The 20516-nt window shown below is 44.7% G+C and overlaps 1 protein-coding gene across 1 annotated transcript; it reads left to right on the top strand.

Moving 5' to 3' along the window:
• The first annotated feature begins 392 nt into the window (after positions 1 to 392).
• LOC147897549 (ATP-dependent caseinolytic (Clp) protease/crotonase family protein) lies at positions 393 to 19197 on the top strand. The gene is made up of 9 exons (XM_087380229.1): positions 393 to 898; positions 1163 to 1264; positions 1386 to 1508; positions 12626 to 12685; positions 12805 to 12901; positions 12997 to 13070; positions 13257 to 13310; positions 13471 to 13554; positions 18792 to 19197. The coding sequence occupies exons 1-9, from the start codon at positions 578 to 580 to the stop codon at positions 18915 to 18917; spliced, it is 1041 nt and encodes a 346-aa protein (XP_087236355.1). The 5' UTR covers positions 393 to 577; the 3' UTR covers positions 18918 to 19197.
• The last annotated feature ends 1319 nt before the right edge of the window (positions 19198 to 20516 follow it).

Here is a 20516-nt window from a genome sequence, read left to right as displayed (position 1 = left end):
AAAGGATGATGACACCTTTCTTCATATGGTTATACTCACTCCATGTGACAATGTAGTATAGACTGCAACGATTATCAGTTATTGTATCACCTTATTCATGTATTTGTTGAGCTTTAGCTTCCAAAATATGGACATTACCAAGTCAGTAATAAAGCACTTCCCCTAACATTTGCAGGGTTGTAATGGACCCTGTGTCGCGTCTCATGTCTATATTATTAGTTTTTTTCTTTAAAAATCTGATGAAATGTCAAGATTTAAGTTCAGTTTCGAGTAAGTAGTTACGTGCTCAACTACAAAAAGACTGCCTGTCGCTGCAAATCTAGTTGTTACGGGTGAAAACGAAAATGTTGCAAGTTCATGGGATAGTTTGGAGGTTTTCTGTGAACACCGGGACACTCAAGAAAAGGCGCTAGAAAGTTCAAGGGGCTGGGGTGTCCAATAACTGCGCGCTTACTGGGGCCGTCAATCCGGTCATCTTCTTCCTCACGAGAGCTGGGTGAACAGAAAAACAGAGGAGCTCATCCGCCATAGCCAGAGCTTCAAAGCTTCAACAGCTTGAGAGCTCTTCTTCTCATTCATGGCTTTGACCCTCCCCGGTCGCCTCGCCTCCTGCTTCACCCAAGACCTCCCCTCCTCCTCCTCCTCCTCACACTCCTCCTCTTTCCCCCCCCTACCTTCTACACGGAGAAGCACCGCATGGCGCTCCCACCCTTCTCGCATCTGTATGTCCATCCCTGGCCCTTTCCCTGCCAATGACCCCTTCCTTTCCCGCCTCGCCGCCGCGGCCTCTTCCCCTCTCGGTCAGGCTCAGTTGGCAGAATCTGGCAGCGTCCCCCACGAGCGCCCTCCCCTGCTAGACCTCGTCGCCAGCCCGAAGCTCATGGCGGCTCCTGGTCAGGTAGTACCATCCGTGAAAATACTCTTTTTTGGACCAATTGTGTTGTGTCGATTCTCTTACTCGCTCAAGGAATCGTAATCAAATTTCGTTTATCGAGTTTTCACAAACGTTTTGGTGCTTTCTAGCGCCAATCGACCTGCATATTGCCGAACTACTAGCACGCTTTTATCTACTACTGCAGCATATCATTTTCATGAATACACTGCCAATTGAAGTTCGAACTCCTGAAATCTTATTTTCACCTTTTATGTTTCAATTGACTAGGTTGAGCGATCAGCCTCTTATAACGAACACAGACCACGCAGACCTCCCCCAGATTTACCTTCATTGCTACTTAATAGTCGGATCGTGTATATTGGCATGCCAGTAAGCTTCCTACGCCTCTCGACAAGCAGTGCGGGGGATTTGCTAGATTTATGATATTACGTTGCTACACATTAGAGTTCCATACAAGCATATATAAAGACATATACTTCTCCTGCTTCAGCTGGTCCCAGCAGTAACGGAGTTGGTCATAGCTGAGCTGCTTTACCTCCAGTGGCTAGATCCTCGCCAGCCCACCTACGTATACATCAATTCCACTGGAACTTCACGGGCTGATGGCGAAACGGTAACCTATTCTTTAACTCATTTGACTCCGGAATTTAGATGTTGGATGCTGAAATTATGGTGCCATGAGTAGATCTTTCAGTACACCGGTTTTCAAGTACCATGTATAATTAGATTGCGATTGCAAAATTCCCAGGCCTAGGAGGTAGAATCACAGGACCCAGGTACAGCAGAAGGTTAATTGACAGTATGCTATGCTAAATGAGTGCCAACAGTTCAATTAAATGTTGAATTTCAGTTTATATTCTATGCAGTTAGTCGCAATATTAGGGATTACAACAAATACACTCTAAGTGAGTGCCAACAGTTCAATTAAATGTTGACTTTAGTTTATATTCTATGCAGTTAGTCGCAATCTAAGGGATTAATAGGAGGCATCTTGTTTTGTCTTATTGTTGGCACTTCATTACATGCTTTTATACTTTTGACGTGTATGGGTTCAAGCTCTAATTTATCCTTGTGTTCGGAAGTAGTATTAGGGAAAGGAAAATGTCAACCAGAACAGGCCATTGTTCTCCTCTAGGAGCGTGGAATGCATGACATGACTTTTTATTGGTTTGAATCCGTTGGTTAATTTCATCATATGTATGGAGTTCATCTTTGGGTCACTGTGTTGACAGTTATTGGTCGATACAAGTGCTTCTGTTCTCATTGATAAATTGTTTGTGTGTGAGCGAACTCGATGTATTTCGGTGTTGATAGAAACTAATTTCTGTAGATTTGGATATGTGGGATGTTGTGAGTTTTCTTGTTATGCCAATGGGAGCCAGAGTTGAGATTTTCAATGGAGACTTGTTGATGGGAAAATTTGTGACTCAGAGCGATCTTCTTATGTTTGTTAAGTAAGTGACTACCAATTTTAATGTCTACAACCCCTCTTGTTTGAGAGAGGGCTTGTAATGTTTGTCTTGCAGACTTTGAGTTGGTAGTCATGGTATTCACCCTGCTATTTTTCAGCCTATAGGCTCCTAACCTGCCCACAATACTGAGAATTGGTCCTTAGCAATTGTACGCCATCCCACAGTAAATTGCGAATTAAACCTTGCAGTACTCCAAGCCATAGTTACGAGCTTGGTAGCGGGAGCCAAAAGGAGTGTACTTGTAGCACCATCTTTCACACTCAAGGCTTTCGCAGGTGAGAAGAAAGAGCGTACTCCTGATGCATAGATAGATGGTTTAACCAATGGCAGGCATGCTTCTGTTGTCTGATTCGTTCAAGATTCAGATGGCTTAGGGGATTCACCATGGCTTAGGGGATGGTGAATCGACTTGGTAGGGTGATTCAAAAGAAAAACTAAAACATGGTCGAGTTTCAATTTCAACAAGTGTTTTAATGAGGAATTCTTCAACAAGAGGATGAGTTTGACCTCATCTATAAGTTCACCGCTCCACTTATGGCGAACTTATTGTGTGATGCTTACCTACAACGGTTTAGAGAATTGCAATCACAGGCCACACACATGGATTCAGCTACTTTATGTGCATAGTTGGCCCGAAACGTTTTGGTTTTGAAACTCGCGTTTCAGGGGCCCCAAAAAAACCCCAAATGTTTGAAAAGCCCCAAAAATGCTGTTTTTTGGGTTTCTTACCTTCCCATATTGATTTCGGCGCTCGTACTTGCTTTGTGCATCAATTTGCCTTCAGCCCGTACACCCGGCGTCTGTACATGCTGTACATGCTATGCAGCTCGTCCGTACACACCGTACATGCTGTAGCAACCCGTTGGCTGTATATCGTGTACGGCATATCCCATACAAGCTCTTCAGCCCATTCAGACTGAGGACTCTTTTTGTCACTTTCATGTTTTGAATCTTGACTACTTTAGTACTTTCATGTTTTGAGTTTTGACTACTTTAGTACTTTCATATCTACGTACGCTTTTTTGATATTTTCCAACAACATCGGAGTACCTATTTAGTGTTAGCATCATTTCAGCTTTGAAATTTGAACCTCTTGTGACTTGTCATGATTCTCGTGATACAATGACATGAATCACGATCCATGATTCATCATTTATGTATCTTTCTCAATTATGTCACCATTGACTCTTGAATGTACAATGATCTGTTGTTAATTTTTAGAATTAGTAATATATATCAAGTTCTCGGTTCCTAGTGACATATCAAATGTTTGTGCACTATGTTTCATGAGTTTTTCTCAAGTATTGTAGCTCTCCCTATTATGCACGAAACGTTTTTACAGACGTTTCAAGTTTGCCCTGAAATGTCTCCGAAACTTCGAAACTCGTTTCGAAACCTGCCGTTTCGAAACCCCGCGCCTACTATGTTTATGTGGGTAAATAACTTGGTGAAGGAGCATAAACTACAAGTGAAGAATAATCATAGTAAAAACCGTGAGGATGCGATTAGATATGCAAAAATCTATGATGAGATTATTGCCAAAGGAGCTAAAGCCGTAGCCAAGTAAACTACTAAGCAAAAGACCATTATCGGAAGAGACAATTCTTTCCTACTAGGGCTACGCAGACTCAAACCTTGAGTCCTTCACAGACTGTACGTGAGGCGACTGGAAATCAAAATCAAGAAAGCGGAACAAACCCTTCATTTTGTGAAGTAGGACTGCTGCTTCATGCATGGAAAAAGGGACACATGCGGGTGTCATACTAGGGATATGCAGACTGAAACCTTGAGTCCTTCACAGACTGTAGGTGAGGCGACTGGAAAGCAAATCAAGAAAGCGGAACAAACCCTTTATTTTGTGAAGGAGGGCTGCTGCGTCATGTATGGAAAAAGGGACCCATGCAGATGCATCGTCCAAAGTTAAGGATGGAGTCAGATGGTGCAACTTGTTCACACATATGGATCGGTCTTGTGTAGAACAGTCCATAACCTGATTGACTCTGGTAGCGTAACATGCAATGGTAATCTGATTGTGTAATCACAGCAAGACCTTCTTTAAATCTTTAGCTAGGAATTAGCATTATGCACCATAGAGAGAGAATAGAGTCGACAACCGACTGGGTTCCTATACCCACTGAGGTCCCCTCCCCCAATCAGGGGAGAATTTGCTTTAATACTTGGAGAACTGAAAGATACAAATAACACTCTTCGAGAGAGCACAGAAACATGCTTCTGAAGAGTACACTGTACACACGTAGGAGCAGGCTTGTGCTGTCCACTGGTATGCAGGGTTACTGCGTCCATGAGAGAGTGAAAGCTAGGAGTAATAGATCTAAGAGAGAGCTGAGATATGCCTGAGATATAGAGCTAAGAAGTGAGCTGTGCAAACTGCAAAAGAGAACTTCGAAGAGCTGCTGAAACAGTCCCCAAACCTTACTCTGTTTGCTGGTCCAAATCCCCAACTGTTGTGTTGCGTATACATCTTGCCGACAGGCTGAACTGAGGCCAAAAGCTGAGGCTGATCAGGGTCAGATCTGGAGGTGTTCAGGGGCTGGCTGCACATAAGGGGCTGGAAGGGAGCTGTAGGAGTGCTGAAGGCTGAGAGGAACTGAATGAGAACTGTGGGCTGTAGGCCCCCTATTTATAGGGGCTGTGGGCTGAGCCAACCAACCCAAACCAGCCGACTTTTTAGTCGGCTGGATTGGGCTGGTTGGTTGGGCCCTTGGCCCCATAAAAGGCAGCCTATAAACCCACCCCATTCCCCCTCATTGTTCTGAGGCCTAAGGGGGCCCAGAAGGGCTCCTATTCTAGGCTGAGACCCTAGACCTACCTAGAATCCTAAGATGGAAACACTATCCTACTGCTCTCTAGTGGGTACCAGTGAACAAGGACTGATCTTCTGACTTGATCTAAGGTTGAGAGACTGACCTACGTAGCTTGTGCTTGATTGTCCTTGGACAAGGGCTCACAAAAGGGTCACAGCATACGACAAAATCTCCTATTGGGGAACTATAATGCACTTGTCGATGTAGCCAGTGTGCCACCTTGCACCCAAGTGCAGGGGTGCATGTGACATTCCCTCCTTAACTTGGCGGTAGGTTCATGGCTTCCAAGTAGTCCGCCAAAATTCGTGGGAACTCTTGGAAAAAGTCTTCGTCCAACCACACTGCTTCATGGGTACCTCGATGTCGAAACTTGGTATAAAACTCCTGGATCTTGCGTCCTGACCCATGCTTCCATTTATGACGAAGGATCTGCTCCGGTTGCAAAACTTCGCCTTCGTCATGGACTTCAAGGGAAATCTCAACCAAGCTATATGGAAGGCATTGTGCATGGTCCAATTGTCTAGTAGTCCTAACTTCATGGAGACATCATTGATCTTTTGGATAATAGGGAATGGTCCAAAGCTCCTGAAAGACAGCTTCGGGCATTGCTTGCCCACCTGCTTCAATCTTTGCTTGATGATTCTTACACACACCCATTGACACTCTTTATGTTGGACTTCTCCTCTGGACTTGTTGGCCTGGCGCATGTACGATGCTTAAGCTTTGGCGATGTGGGTTTTGACTGACTCCGTAATCTCTGCCATAGTTATGTGGTTTTGTTGGCTTCAAGAGATTGAGACACCATCCGGGTGAGGAGTGATGAAAATTGCCTTCCAAACGCCGCTTCATAAAGTGTGCGATCAATGCTCGAAGAATCGTTCAAAATGGCCTGCACAAGCGGAAGAAGGTGATCCCACTTTCCCTAAGCATCATGACAATATGATTTTAAAGTATCAAACGTCATACCATTATACTTTTATGCCCCTCCATTCGATGCGGATGGAATGCGTTGGACATATGCAGCTTAGTACCAAAATTATTAAACAGGGCGTGCCAAAAATGAGACGTGAATTTAGAATCCCTGTCGGATGTGATGGTGCTTGGCAACCCTCCAATGGCATACCAATACTTTATGAACAAATGAGCTACGTCTTCAGTGCTAGCCATCTGCTTGTAGGGAATAAGCATACAATATTTACTAAAGCGACAAACAATAGTAAGACATTGAGTGTTACTCGTACGTGCGGATGCCGAAAGTGGTCCCACGAAGTCCATGCTTATGTCTTGGAAAGGGCCGTCGGGTATTGGCAATGGCATAAGTAAGCCAGCCGCCTTCTTGTGGGAAGCCTTGACCTTTTGGCATATCTGACAATTTTGAACATAGCCGTGTACGTCCTTCCTCATCTTTGGCCAATAGAAATAGCGCTCTAACTTCTCCAAAGGTACCTCCATAACCACCTGTAAGGACGTCGTTGGCATCATGGAGAAGCAACTGCGGTTTGTCTTTGAGTACACATAATCTTTTCTTATAGAAAAGCCAACTGTCCTCTAATGAGTAATGGCTTGGAGCAAGAGTTGTGGCTAACTGAAACTGGGTGCCAAACTATGCCAAATCCGCGTACTGTGCTTTCATACTATCAAGATCCTTTTCCTAGATTTCGAGCATAGTGGTTTGCTCAATGGTTTGGATTGAACCTTTCCAACTTAGAGCGTCGCAGCTATTTTCACCGGGGACGTAGTTGATCATTCTCCCAAACTGTTGGAACATCTAGCTCCACCGTCGTCGTCGATCACTCCATTGTGAGCTAGGCATCTCCTGAAGCCACTTAAGGGCTTGGTGATCTGTTTTGACCGTGAAAGTCCGTGCGTAGAGGAAAGGCTTCCAATGTTTTAATGCCTGTGACGCTGAGTAACTCTCTATCATAAATTGAATAATTCTTTTCGGCATCGTTGAGCTTTCTACTATAATATACCATGGGCCTATCCTCCTACTGTAAAACTGCCTCGATGGCGACATCGCTTGCATCTGTGATTATAAAAAATGGGTCATCCCAAGATGCGATCTTCATAACTGGTGCTGTTGTAGCCAACCAGTTGCAAATCTTGCAAAGCTTTGCCAGGAACTTGAATGTTTTGTCTGTGTGTCTTTACCCTATTGAATAAATATGTCAGAGGGGTTGAGAATCCATTCATATGTGAGCTGTAGGCTTGACATAGACCCTTGAATCTTTTCGGGATCTAATCGAATACCTTGAGCACTAATGATGTAGCCCAGATATTGGATTTCCATCAGGTTTCTTTGCGTTGAGGTATAGATGATTATTGTGCAATACTTGTGGGCACTTTGCACATCCTTAAAATGCTGCTCTGTTGTAGCGGAAAATATAAGGATATCATCAAGAAAAATAAAGAGGTACTTTCCAATATAATCTGCAAATACCCGAGACATCATCTTGTTGAAAGTAGGTGGTGCATTCCTAAGACCAAATGGCATGACGATGAACTCGTAATGAGCTCGTTTTGTCCGGAAGGCTGTCTTTGGGATGTCAGCTTCAAAAATCCGGACTTGGTGGTAGCCACTATTGAGATCGATTTTTGAGAAAAACTTTGCACCATTAAGTCTTTCCAAGATATACTCAATGCGCAGCATAGGGAACTTGTTACTTACTGTAAGTTTGTTGAGTGCTCTGTAGTCCATACATAATTGTGCAGACTTATCATTCTTTGTCACAAATAGAATAGGCGCAGCGAATGGCGAAGATGACGGTCTTATTAACCCTGCGCGTAGTAACTGAGACAATTGCCGCTCTAACTCTCCCTCCATAGACTTGGAAAGTTGGTAAGGAAACAGTTGGTAAGGAAACTTACTTGGAGGTATGTAGTCTGGAATCAAATCGATGCGATGGTCTTCCAGTTTGTGTGGAGGTAGCTGGGGTGGCAGATCTCTCGGAGCATAATGTCTTAGAACTTCTGGAGTAGATCCACCATTGCTTGCCCCATCAGAGGAGCAGCTTGAACTGAATTGATCTGGCACTGGACATAAACAAGTGCACACATTGCACCCTTGCGTACGGTACGACTTGCTTGGATATGAGATATTAACAGAACCCCTGGTATGCTTTGAATACCGCATATCACGACAACTCTGGTAGACCTTTCATAGTTGTGACAGTATCTTGTCACCAATTAGGTGTCGACACATGCTCATGGAACCACTGAATCCCAAGGATCATGTTGCACCCCATCAAAGGTGTCAGGATAAAGTCTCGCATAAAAACGGCCTTTTGAACTGAAAAAGTAAACTGGATGGCCTTATGCGTGATGTGTGTGTGCAAGCCGGGTGTGAACCCATCCACTGCAAGCTCATTAGCCACCAAAGTGCACCCCACTGTCTTGGCAAGCTGAGGAGAGATGCCATCTTTTGAACTCCCCATATTGAACATGACAATGAATTGATGCCTTTGAGCAGTGTCATACGTTCGAATAAGCGCCTTCTTTTGGTCTGAGAGGTCGTCCTCCTTCTTACCTTGAAAGACCACCGAAGGAACGGTGTTCAAAGTAGGCAAGACTGCATTCGTAGCTAAGGCTGGTGGCGGGGCTGGAAGAGCCAATACATTGGTGATGGAAGAAGTAGGCGCTTTCGCAGTCTTTTCGGGAAGTCACTTAGGACAATCCTTCTTGTTGTGACCAGCAATGTGGTGGCAATGAAAGCAACGATGTTCTTGGTGGTGCCGCTTCTGTTCGTCAGGTTGTAAATAGCCTCTCGTAATGCCCGCTTTAGCCTCTCATATGGAGTCATCTTGGGCTTGGACTGCTTCTTTTGACCAGAAGCTTGGCTGGCTTTCTTTCGATACTGGTTGTCCTTCGTTTGATCCTTACCCATTGGGTTGTTGGATTGCTGCGGGGCTTTGGAATCCTTCTGGACCTACTTGGGCTTTCCCCCGTTCAACATCATTTCTTGATTCCGGGCGAGATTCAGCGCCCGCACATAATCGGGCGGGTCGATGTTCTGGACGAGAAAACGAATGTTGGTATCCAATTCCCTAATGAATTGCTTCATCTCATCGCTTTGAGACACGCACAATTGTTGCGCTAGTGTGATGACCTTGTTATTGTAAGGCAACACAGGCAGCCCATTTTGGGAGACGAGTTTTCCCATTTTGTGAGAGACGAGAAAACTCATCCTTGAAGTTAAGCATATATTGTGGCAATAGAAAATGAGCTTTGGGATCGGTAACAAACGTTGCCCAAATGAAATTCGTCTTAAAAGTTGTTGGGTCAGTATGCTTACTAGCCCAATGTTGCTACCAGGTAACCACCTCACTAGTGAGACGAGGGGTTGCTAGGTGGACTTTGTCTTGCTCATCTTGAATTCGCACTAATGAAAAATGAGCGATGAACTAATGAATAAATTGAAGCGTAGCCGAGTCATCACACTTACCATCATACTTAACAAAACTTGGTGTGGATTGGGTGAGCGGAGTTACTTTTGTTGATGACGAAGTTGTGGCAGTGATTGCTGCCCCGCTCAAATTGGCCTACATAGTGGCTAACATCTTTTTGTGCTAGAGAAGCATCGCCTCTTGGTCTTGCCTCTTTGCCTGGGTGAGCTCTACGCGTCATAGTGCCTGTGCATTCTTGCATTCCTAACGCATCAACAAGAACAGTTTTTTAAAATCTGTGATCCCTCTTTCTTTCATAGGGTTTTCTGCCTCTTTTTCTTCAAGACGTTGCTTTGTCTGGTCCAGCTGTCTTTTGCTTTCTTCCAGTTGTTTTGCAATTTAACTTCAATCTGCTATAGGAGGATCCGATTCTGCTCTAGAATATTCTCCATCATCTCTTGAGCACTAGGCAGAAGCATTTCTTTCTTGTTGTCTTTCTCTTTGTAGTCTTCAAATCTAACATCTTTCCTTGAACCTTCCATGGCGCTTGGTTGTGTCTCCTTTCTAGATTTCAATGCAACCATATACTCGCAGGAGTCAAGCTGAATACAAACCGAAGCTTTGATACCAATGTAACATGCAACGGTAATCTGATGGTGTAATCACAGCAAGACCTCCTTCAAACCTTTAGCGAGGAATTAGCGTTATGCACCATAGAGAGAGAAAGGAGATGAGGGTAGAGAGAGAATAGAGTCGACAATCGATTGGGTCCATGTCCCCTCCCCCAATCAGGGGAGAATTTGCTTTAATACTTGGACAAGTGAAAGATGCAAATAACACTCTTTGAGAGAGCACGGAAACGTGCTTCTGAAGAGTACACTGTGCACATGTATTGCAGACCCAATGACTTGAGAGGCAACTCCAACCAATACCGAGACCTTGATGTTGTCCACACTGACGACGTAGGGCACTTCTGCAAGGCAAGGAAGAGGCTTGTGCTGTCCACCGATATGCAGAGTTACTGCGTACGTGAGAGAGTGAAAGCTAGGAGTAATAGATCTAAGAGAGAGCTGAAAAGTGAGCTGTGCAAACTGCAAAAGAGAACTTCAAAGATCTGCTGAAACAGTACCCAAACCTTACTCCGTTTACTGGTCCGAATCGTATACACCTTCCCGACAGGCTGAACTGAGGCCAAAAGCTAAGGCTGATCAGGGCCAGATCTGGAGGTGTTCAGGGCCAGATCTGGAGGTGTTCAGGGCTGTATACAAGGGGCTGGAAGGGAGTTGGAGGAGTGCTGAAGGCTGGGAGGAACTGAATGAGAACTGAGGGCTGTAGGCCCCCTATTTATAGGGGCTGTGGGCTGAGCCAACCAGCCAAACTGGCCAACGTTTTAGTCGGCTGGTTTGGACTGGTTGGTTGGGCCCTTGGCCCCATAAAAGGCAGCCTAGGAAGGGGTGCAGGGAAGCCTATAAAGGCAGCCCTTCCCCAGCCCATTCCTTCTCATTGTTATGAGGCCCGAGGGGCCCCAGAAGGGCTCCTATCCTAGGCTGAGACCTAGACCTACCTAGAATCCTAAGATGGAAACACTCCTACTGTTCTCCAGTGGGTACCGGTGAACAAGGACTGATCTTCTGACTTGACCTAAGGCTGAGAGACTGACCTAAGTAGCTTGCTTGATTGTCCTTGGACAAGGGGTCACAGCATACGACAAAATCTCCTATTAGGGAACTAAAACGCACTTGTCGACGTAGCCACTGTGTTACGTTGCACCCAAGTGCAGGGGTGCATGTGACAGGTAGTACTCACAAATTCTTTAATGCCAAACCTGTGCAGAAATTGGGAGTATCAAGGTAGCCGAAGGACTTATTTTCTGACTTGACCTAAAGCTGAGAGACTGACCTAAGTAGCTTGTGTCTGACTGTCCTTGGACAAGGGCTCACAAAGGGGTCAAAATATTAGGGAACTATAATGCACTTGTCGATGTAGCCAGCGTGTCACCTTGCACCCAAGTGCAAGGGTGCATGTGACAGGTAGTACTCACAAATTCTTTAATGCCAAACCTGTGCAGAAATTGGGAGTATCAAGGCAGCCGAGTGACCATGTCTATGAGGTGGACCTGGCAGTTGGGAGGCAAGTTTGGGATCGACTTGCGACGCAGATTCCCATTACCATACAAGATTACACTGAAAGTCTAGAGTTTCATAGCCCAATGACCTTGTTTGTATGTATGGATTGGTCTTACTGTAGAACAGTCCATATCCTGATGGACTCTGGTAATACTCACAAATTCATGAATGCCAAGGTTGTGCAGAAATTGTATCGAAGCAGCTGAGTGACCATGTGTACGAGGTGAACATGGCAGTTGGGGAGGCAAGTTTGGGATCAACTTGTGATTCAGATTCCCATTACCATACAAGATGACATGGAGAGTCTAGAGTTAATATGATGAAAGTAGATAAAGTCGTCGTACTTTTGAGGAAAGAATGGTTGCAAAAGCGGAATTTCCAAACTGATTGGCATAGTCATAGAATAACTTTTGTTAAAGGGGTGTGATATGTATTCGATGTATTGCAAGGTGATATGTTCCCTCTCCTACTTATGTAAACTTGTTGGAAGTTGTTAAGGTGATTGCAAATTCTGAGTATGGAGTGTATCAGTCTATGTTGTGTAATTTTGGATAATGTGTCTCAATCTTCAAAACTAGACACATGGGAAGCACAAGCACTTGCAGAGATTTAAAAAAAATTTGCGGATGTCTCCGTAGATCATCATATAGAATTAGTTCCAGGAGTATGTGTGGCTAGAATGTCTGATTCTCTGCTCAATGCATGTCGGCTATTCTTGAAGCTCCCTTGTGGTGGTGTTGCTCTAATTTGTGTGTTGCATGGTGGGTAAGGGATGTTTTTGGAAACTCACAGCATCTTAAACTTACATGATAGGAACTAATCAATTTCTTGCTTCCTTTTTGAATGTGGGCACATTGTACTTTTAGTGATGATCAAATACCCAGATACTTCTGCTCACATCATGCTATTGACCTTTTGATATCAGGTAGGCATGGAAACCGAAGGATTTGCTATTTATGACACAATGATGCAAGTCAAGAATGAGGTATAGGGTGTGCTCTGTGGCAGGTTTTCATTGGCTGCTTTAATGTGTCTCATTTCATCACACATCATTGTGTCATGGAATGGTTTAATTGAACAAGACTTTGCACAATGTCACCACAGATACAGACTGTGGCAGTGGGAGCCGCAATTGGGCAGGCCTGCTTGCTTCTTGCTGCTGGAACAAAGGGAAGGCGCTACATGCTACCCCATGCCACAGGTTGAAAGCTAAATTTTTTACTGAGTACAAGTGACTCTCCCGTGACAGTATTTTAATTGTGAGAGAGTTGCAACTTATCAACTTTGATTGTACAGCTATGATTCAACAACCACGACTGCCATCAACTGGACAAATGCCAGCAATTGATGTGCATATTAGGGCCAAAGAGGTTTGTGAGAGTCATGGTGCTTGGTTCTTCTTGTTGCTTAGGAACTCAGCAAATTGCCATACCTAAGGAAGCAATTGTATGTCATGGGCTTTAGTTTCAGACGGCTCCTCTATGTAATGGATCTAATTGAACAAAGGGCTTGGCATATTATGAACTAAGTCCGCGTTTAAATTTTGTGCAATGTAGGTTGTGAACAACAGAGATACACTTGTTTCACTTATTGCAAAGCATACTGGAAACGTAAGTTTATTCAAGTTTTCTTCATTTGCCTAAATCCGATAAATGTGAAGTTAAGTTGTTTGCCGAAAGCTGCTGTTTGTATAAGTTTCAGCTTCCGACATCACCTGGATCCTTGAGCAATTCCTTAACAAGCATGTTTGTAATTGTATTGTAATGGCAGTCATTTGAGAAGGTTTCAACAGTGATGCGGCGTCCATATTATATGGAACCCAGGAAAGCTATCGAATTTGGTGTTGCTGACAAGGTAAGCTGCATTGCATCCAGATGAAGTATCTTATTCTAGATCAAGTAGAAACTTTTCACTGTTCACTTGCTTGCACTAATTTTCATACTAATATCTCAATGCTTGCATAACGCACCTCTCCCCATATTGGGGTTTCCTTAGAGTTGGTTGAGGGTACTTGTGTTACTTACCCGTAGGGTAATCTGGCTCCATAATTTTTGACATAATTACTGAGAGAGAGAGGGGGGGGGGGGGGAAATCAACGTCTTTGGAAGGCCTCCTGGGCCTATGAGAAAAAGTACGAGGAAGGGAGGGGGGAAGTGAGGGAGGATTAACGTCTTTGGAAGGCCTCATGACAAAGTGCAGCTAAAATACTCTCTCTTAAAAGCCACCATGGGCTGAAGCAGGGCTTACTAGGGCCTATTTAAGAAACTCTAAAAGAAAGCCCAACTAGAACTCAAAAACTCAAAATGCCAAGAGAGAGTAGGAGATGCGATAACCACGATCCTGTTAGTCCTTGGATGGGCCATCTCAAGAGTGATACCACGGCTTTGACGGTCCCTCTGAGCAGCGGAACCTCCATCGTGCGTGCCCTAGTTTGCCTCTGCTTTGTGCATGGTCTTTTTGGCTCTAGCTCCATAGCTCCTCTTTGCCTCCTGACACTGGCCTCATATCACCTAGCTGCTGCTCTTCCACTCCACTGTGTTGTGGTGTAGAAGTCTGTGACATACCGATGTGTCTGGTTTAGCTCAGTCTGCATGTCACCATCACCTCCTACCTTTTGATTTGTCTCAGCTGAGTCTTTGTATCGCTGCATCTCGATGAGCTAGTGACTGATGCAAACCTGATCAAGAAAGTGATCAGCCGAGAAAGTGGTCCGAACCCATGTCCCTCCTTGTAAAAGGCAGTGATATCGTCCATGAATCTCATAGGCACTGGGCATGTGACCGTGATAGAATTGAACCTTAGTTGGGAACTCCTAGTTAACTTCCCTCCGGGTCTGTAACATATGGAGCTCGAGTAGATCTAGGTAAATAATACAGTTGACCTCATCTCATGGATCTGAGGACAGGGCATCCAAACTATAGGCAGGGGTTGATCTCTCTGAATACTGTGATTGGCAAACCATCTGGTATATGCTGGCTAACCCATATATCCGCTAGTTGTCTGGATGACTATGCTAAAATTGGTAGTCTTCATCTGGGCAAGGCCCAAATCTGACGAAGGTATGTTATTGCTTGAAAAACGGTGTTGATCTGCAGTGTGTCATGGCAAACTCTGCTTCTACTATCTCATGAGGCACTCAAGGCTTACTCCGGATCATCTGAGATCTCATAATCAGTCGTAGCCTCTCAAATCTCCTCCACTTATTCGCCGAGAAATCAATCCCCCAAAAGCATGCTGCATACATGCTATCTGCCTTACTAAGATATCAAACAGCCATTCCTCTATCGAGGTTTTGGTTAGCATGGCTGGCGTGATCCCGCAGCATCACCATAATCCAGCTTGGCTCAACCTGTTCATCAGCAGCAGCAGTTATGATCTTGTCGTGATTGGCCAGTGCTATGACTGGTGTGGGATTACTGCAGTTGTTTGCGCTGGATTGCAAACAGAAACCTGCCGCGACTGGCATGGGACTGCAAGCAATTGCTTGCAGGAGGGAGGGGGAGAGAGAGAGAGAGAGAGAGAGCGAGAGCGAGAGAGGGAGGAGGGAGGGGGGAGGGAGAGGGAGGCAGGCAGGGCGCAGGGGAGGGAGGAAGGGTGCAAGCTTCATGAATGTTTGCAAAAGGCCTATGAGACCAAAAAACTGAAATGTCATGCTTGTATATCTTGTGTACGAAACTAGAAGTGTCTAGTAAATTCTATGATACGTAAAAAAGAACAAAGAAACTTTGGAACAAATATAGGAATTGTATCTTGGTAATGGAGTGTGATGTGTCGAGTCTTGGGCCATGGGCTTTCCTGTGTCTTTGGGACATGTTTGGGATGTGCATTTGCCGCCCTTTGATCTGCTCTGTTTTTGTCACCAATGGACTATCAACTAAGGTGCATCTTGATGGGCGGGTATTAGCTTGCCAAGTTGGAGTCCCATCTAAAAGCTTGGTGTCTCTGGAGCATGCCAACCTTTGGCTTTCTTTGTGGGTCTCACCATGGGTGCTGTGAAGCTGCAATGACAGTGTCTCAGATAGGGCATAAGCTCGCTGGCCATGCCTTTGTCCTCATGTTCGTCGGGCGTGTGCAGAATTCATGTTGAAGGTCATCGATCCGACATTGTTCTGTAAGTTCCTCCTCCTTTGTGTGATGCTTTGCTGTCTGTGCTCATGGTCGGGTGCTGGTCGCATGAGAATATGCTTTGAGATGTTCTCTAAGTTCCTCCTCCTCTGTATGATGCTTTGCTGTCTGTGCTTATGGTCGGGTGCTGGTATATGCTTTGAGATTTGTGCTCTTTGAGACAAAAAGAGGAATGCCTCACAATCTGGGCAATCAATGACTGCTTACTTCTGAAAGAGGCAATGGAGCCTCTCCCAAATTTCATAGCATTGAGGGCATCTCATCAGCAAATGATTCTATGTCTGCACCTCCTACATGTCACATAGGGTGTAGAGTGTTAGCTCAGGATGATGGCGGGCGGCGCCAACCTATTGCCCAGTCTCAATGTGAGATCCGAAGTTGACTCATTACTAGCTACATTCCATGAGAAGATGATGTGAGAAGTGCAGCGGAAATGAACACGAGAGAGAGAGAGAGAGAGAGAGAGAGAGAGAGCACGCCTCACACACCACACTGAGGAGGAGAGAAAGGCACAAGAGAACTGCAAGAGATCTCTGGAAAAAGCCCTGCTACAACTGGGGAAAACTTTTGCACAAACAGGCTGCTCAAAGATTGGATGAACTGCTCCACACCCCTGCCCTAGAACTGCTCTACAAGGCAGGCAATGCTGCTCCACAAGGAACCAGACTGAGATGCTAAATGAGGGGAGGGGGGAGGCATATATATAGGCTCAGCCTCCCCTAGTAGGCCAGCCTGCTAGGGCACTGACCAGCTGCCTATAGGGGGCCAACCCCACTGCTATATGTGGGCCGACCTACCTGTAGGGCTGCACACTGCCCTATATAGGGGGCTCACCGCCCAGCATGTGGAGGGCTGTAGCCAACCAAGGTGGCCGACCTCCACTTTCTGCTCCACAGCCCACAAATAGGGCCCATAAGAGGGACCACAGGGCTGACCCGTGGCAGCACAACATGGCATACCTTCCCATACAGCTCCGCACCCGTCCTGGGAACCTCCATGGCCTACATGGCAATGCATGGACCAGCACAAGGCACTGGAAACCCACACAGTCCTACTCTCACGGGGTGCGGGCACACCCACAAACAAGGCCCTCTCTCTCTAGGTCACATAAGGAGAGGTTGACCTCTAACAGATGAATTCGTAGATATTTGGGTGGTGGATGAACCCTCTGTCTGGCATAGGCAAGAGAATGCCACTTTTGTGGCATGCAGCCGCGTCATGAACCTCCAAGCATGCTGAATATGAACATGACATAGGTTGTCTTTGATGACCCAATGAACCTGTTGTGGTGTCAGGCATAAGGTGGGTGCTTTAATTAGTGATACGGTGGGGATAATTGATAGTTTGCATTGGTTTGGGAGCAGGTGGATGCGGAGGAATTGTATGGTGTGTCTGGACAAAGAAGTGGAAGTGCAAACATTGTGGGGCATATTTTGTGGAAGCGCACCTCTTGTGAGGGCACATTTGGCATCTCTGGGAAAGAAGTGAATGTTTGTGTAGGAGGTAATTCTTCTTGGTTTGGAAGGCATTCCCCGTTCACCATCAAAGAGAGAGGCAGTACATGGATCTCCTCTGGGAGTCCCAATACAGGTCTTCCCTTGAGTGTTACATGTGGACCACCTATTGTGCTTTTGCGATCATCCATTGTCCTGCCTACACACGGTGTACCTACCTCTGCTGCCTTCATTAGAGTTGTGTATGCAGCCCCATCAAAGTCACCTAGGCCCCGCGAAAGGCAGGATTTCTACAGGTTGGTTGAATTGCAGCTTTATCTAGTAATGCCTATGGCATTTTTGGAGTTTGTGCAAGCCGGTCCCGCATTCAAGCCTGTATCAATGCATCATGGACTTTGTGTCATATTTTGTTTCCTCTTTATTATCCTTCACCTCATTGCTAAAGAGGATTGCACTATATACAGTCTTATTTCTATTCAGTATTTGCACATGTTCGTGCTTGAAGGTAAGATGTGGCCACATCATCTAGTGTTGCATAAAATCCTAATTTTGTACTTGGTCTTTGTGTTCCTTTCACCAACTTTGTACATGCTGTCCATCTCCAAATTGTGAGTGATCATCAGTGAAAGACGATCGCGCTCCTATCTTTCTGCTTCCAACTGCCTCCACCTTCATGTTAACACTCCTAGGAGATGATGAGATCTTTTTGGAGCACGGTTCATCGAGAGTGAGATTCTTGAGGCCTTGAGGATAGGAACGCTTTGAGATAGGTTGGACTCTCTGTTGAGGTCCAGGGTCTGATCCCTACCTTGCTGCACCTCGTCTTTCAGGAGACTTTTGGTTCTGGTATGCTGTCCCCCTTTCTCTCTCAGGGCTGGATCTGCCTCGTCCCTGGGGCTGACATTTGGCAGTGGCGACCAACTACTCTTTTGAGGGGGTTCTGTTTTGTAGTTTGGTGGCAGTCACCTCATGTGTAAGCCAAAACGATGGTTGGCATTGTGCCTTGTTTGTGAGGGAGAAATTTGACAGAGCAAATTTGTCACCCCCGCCCCTCCCTCCTTTTGTCAATGTGCATGAATAAATAGCTTCACATAACGTTATATATTCCGCACCCCCATCCTTCTAGGGTTTGTGTTGGTGATACTTTTGTTGTGGTTAAAACAGTTAATTCTGGGACTCTCACGTTCCTCCTTGGTATATAAAGAGCTTACGATAATCCCCCTGCCTCGCCCAACAAAAAAAGAAAAGAAAAAGCGAGAGTGGAGGGAGGCAAAAAGATGCTGCCTCCTCATAGGGTTGAAGATGGGAGGCAGTAAGGCGAACTTCACAATTGGCTTTCAGCTCTAGCATGTAAATTGCTGCTTTTGTGATGGCATATTGGCACTTGTATGCGTTATAAAAAATTTGAGGTTTTTCTTCACAAGCCTTCAGCAAAGGGTAAATCTCGCCTGTTTTACTTAATGGATTTGTAAAATAAGATGCTCATCAATTTTGATGTTATGTCTTGTTCAGATTTTATGGCGTGGACAGGAAGCCATGTCAGAAACAATGACAACAGAAGAATGGGACAAAAAAGCAGGCATCCGTGTTATGGAGCGCCCAATGACATACGGCACTGGGGATACTGGTTTAGGTTGATCTTCTTTGTTAGTTTGACAGTTTTTTGAGAAAAACATAATGGGTCGACGTTATAGTAGGAAGTCCTGAAATTCCATATTTAGTGTGCGACAGCCCACAAAGCAAGCCAATGTGTCCTCGCAGAATCATGTGAAAAATACCCCTTGTATCTATTTAACATTTTCTATAAGCAGCAAAGCACTTCATTAATTTCAAAATGCTAAAGAACTGGAGTAAGTTCTTAATTTGAATAGCTACCTCTCTGTTCAGGCAAACTGTCACTTGTGGCATTCAATTCATCTCTATTTAGTTTTTTGGCAACTTCAAATGTCTATTTTCAGTCTAGATTGGATGAAAGCACACTCTAGCGGGATTGCTTTTCATACTTGCAGTGCAACAGACATGTTAATTCATCCTATTCTGGAACAAAAGATGGTAGCTCTTAAGAGCTATCAAGGTCTCTAGCAAGACTGCCTAATATGAATGGATAACTTCATCAGGAACGTTTCATCAGTACCCATGAACGACTTCTGGGTGAAGGTGAAGTGTATAAAGCTCACTGTAGCAAGTCCGTTCGACAACTTTACTGTGAGCAGGATAAAATTTAAAATTTGTCCGAAGGCGATAAGCCTTTTACATTGCTATAGTTTTGAACCGAGAAGCACACCAAACTTCTCTGCAGGTTGAATGCTAGTTGAGCTCTTCTCTTTGCCCGTTCTCTGTCTCTGAAGTGACAGAAGTAGCTCACTTTCCACTTCTCATGCCTCTTTGCCTTAACTCAATTTTATATGTGCACGAGTAGCCCTTAGATTTTGGGTGGTGCAAATAAAAGGCTTGGACAAGAAAGATTACAATGGTGTGATGCGGTCAAGGGAAGTCAATGCAGCTACAACAACGATGCCAGCAAAGTTAGCCTAGATACAACAGCAATACAGAATAGGATGTACGTATGGTATGTGAACTAGTGCGCCATTGTTGCATTTATTGCTACAAAAGATCAAATGTCCCTACTGTCAGTGAGTCTCTAGCTGAAGTAAGTCGGTGCAATTGGACAACAAATGGTTGCTTCCTTTGGTCAACGTCCAGAAATGATCGGAAGGATCATGGGAGGGCTAGTGAGAGTAGCTACTGTGTGAGAGCAGGATGACTTTGAACTGTATTCATGTTGTCTTCCATGCATTTATGTTGTACATGTTATTTCAAAACTAGTCCCATGCTAGTAGCAATACTAAAAACATACAACTATGAGTATATTAAATAATTGGAAGTCATTTGTAGACTAAAAAATGAGTTTCTTGTGAATTTTAGGGTGAACTTGTAGAAAGTTTGATGCAAAATTCATGATTGAAGTGATTGTGTTACAATTGGCATGTATTGATCAAATTGGGGGCTTTGATGTCAATGTGAAGATTGGTATCATGTAAAATAGAACCCTGTTTTCTTGTAAATGAGGCGTAGTATTTGTTGCCCTAAGAAACGAAGGCTAATTAGTGCCACCAAGCTCACTTGCATCTTCCCACCACCGTGGGTATCATGTTCTTTATACTGAAAGCTTCTACTTTTGCAAAATCTTGTACATGTTATTCAATATCATAAAAAGCATCACTACCCCACTAGCAT

The sequence above is a fragment of the Dipteris shenzhenensis genome, chromosome 10 (assembly GCF_047967505.1).
Source record: "Dipteris shenzhenensis isolate YYH24624 ecotype China chromosome 10, Dip_SZ_1.0, whole genome shotgun sequence".
NCBI classification, from domain to species: Eukaryota; Viridiplantae; Streptophyta; class Polypodiopsida; order Gleicheniales; family Dipteridaceae; genus Dipteris; species Dipteris shenzhenensis.
This window is presented reverse-complemented; position numbering and strand designations above follow the sequence as displayed.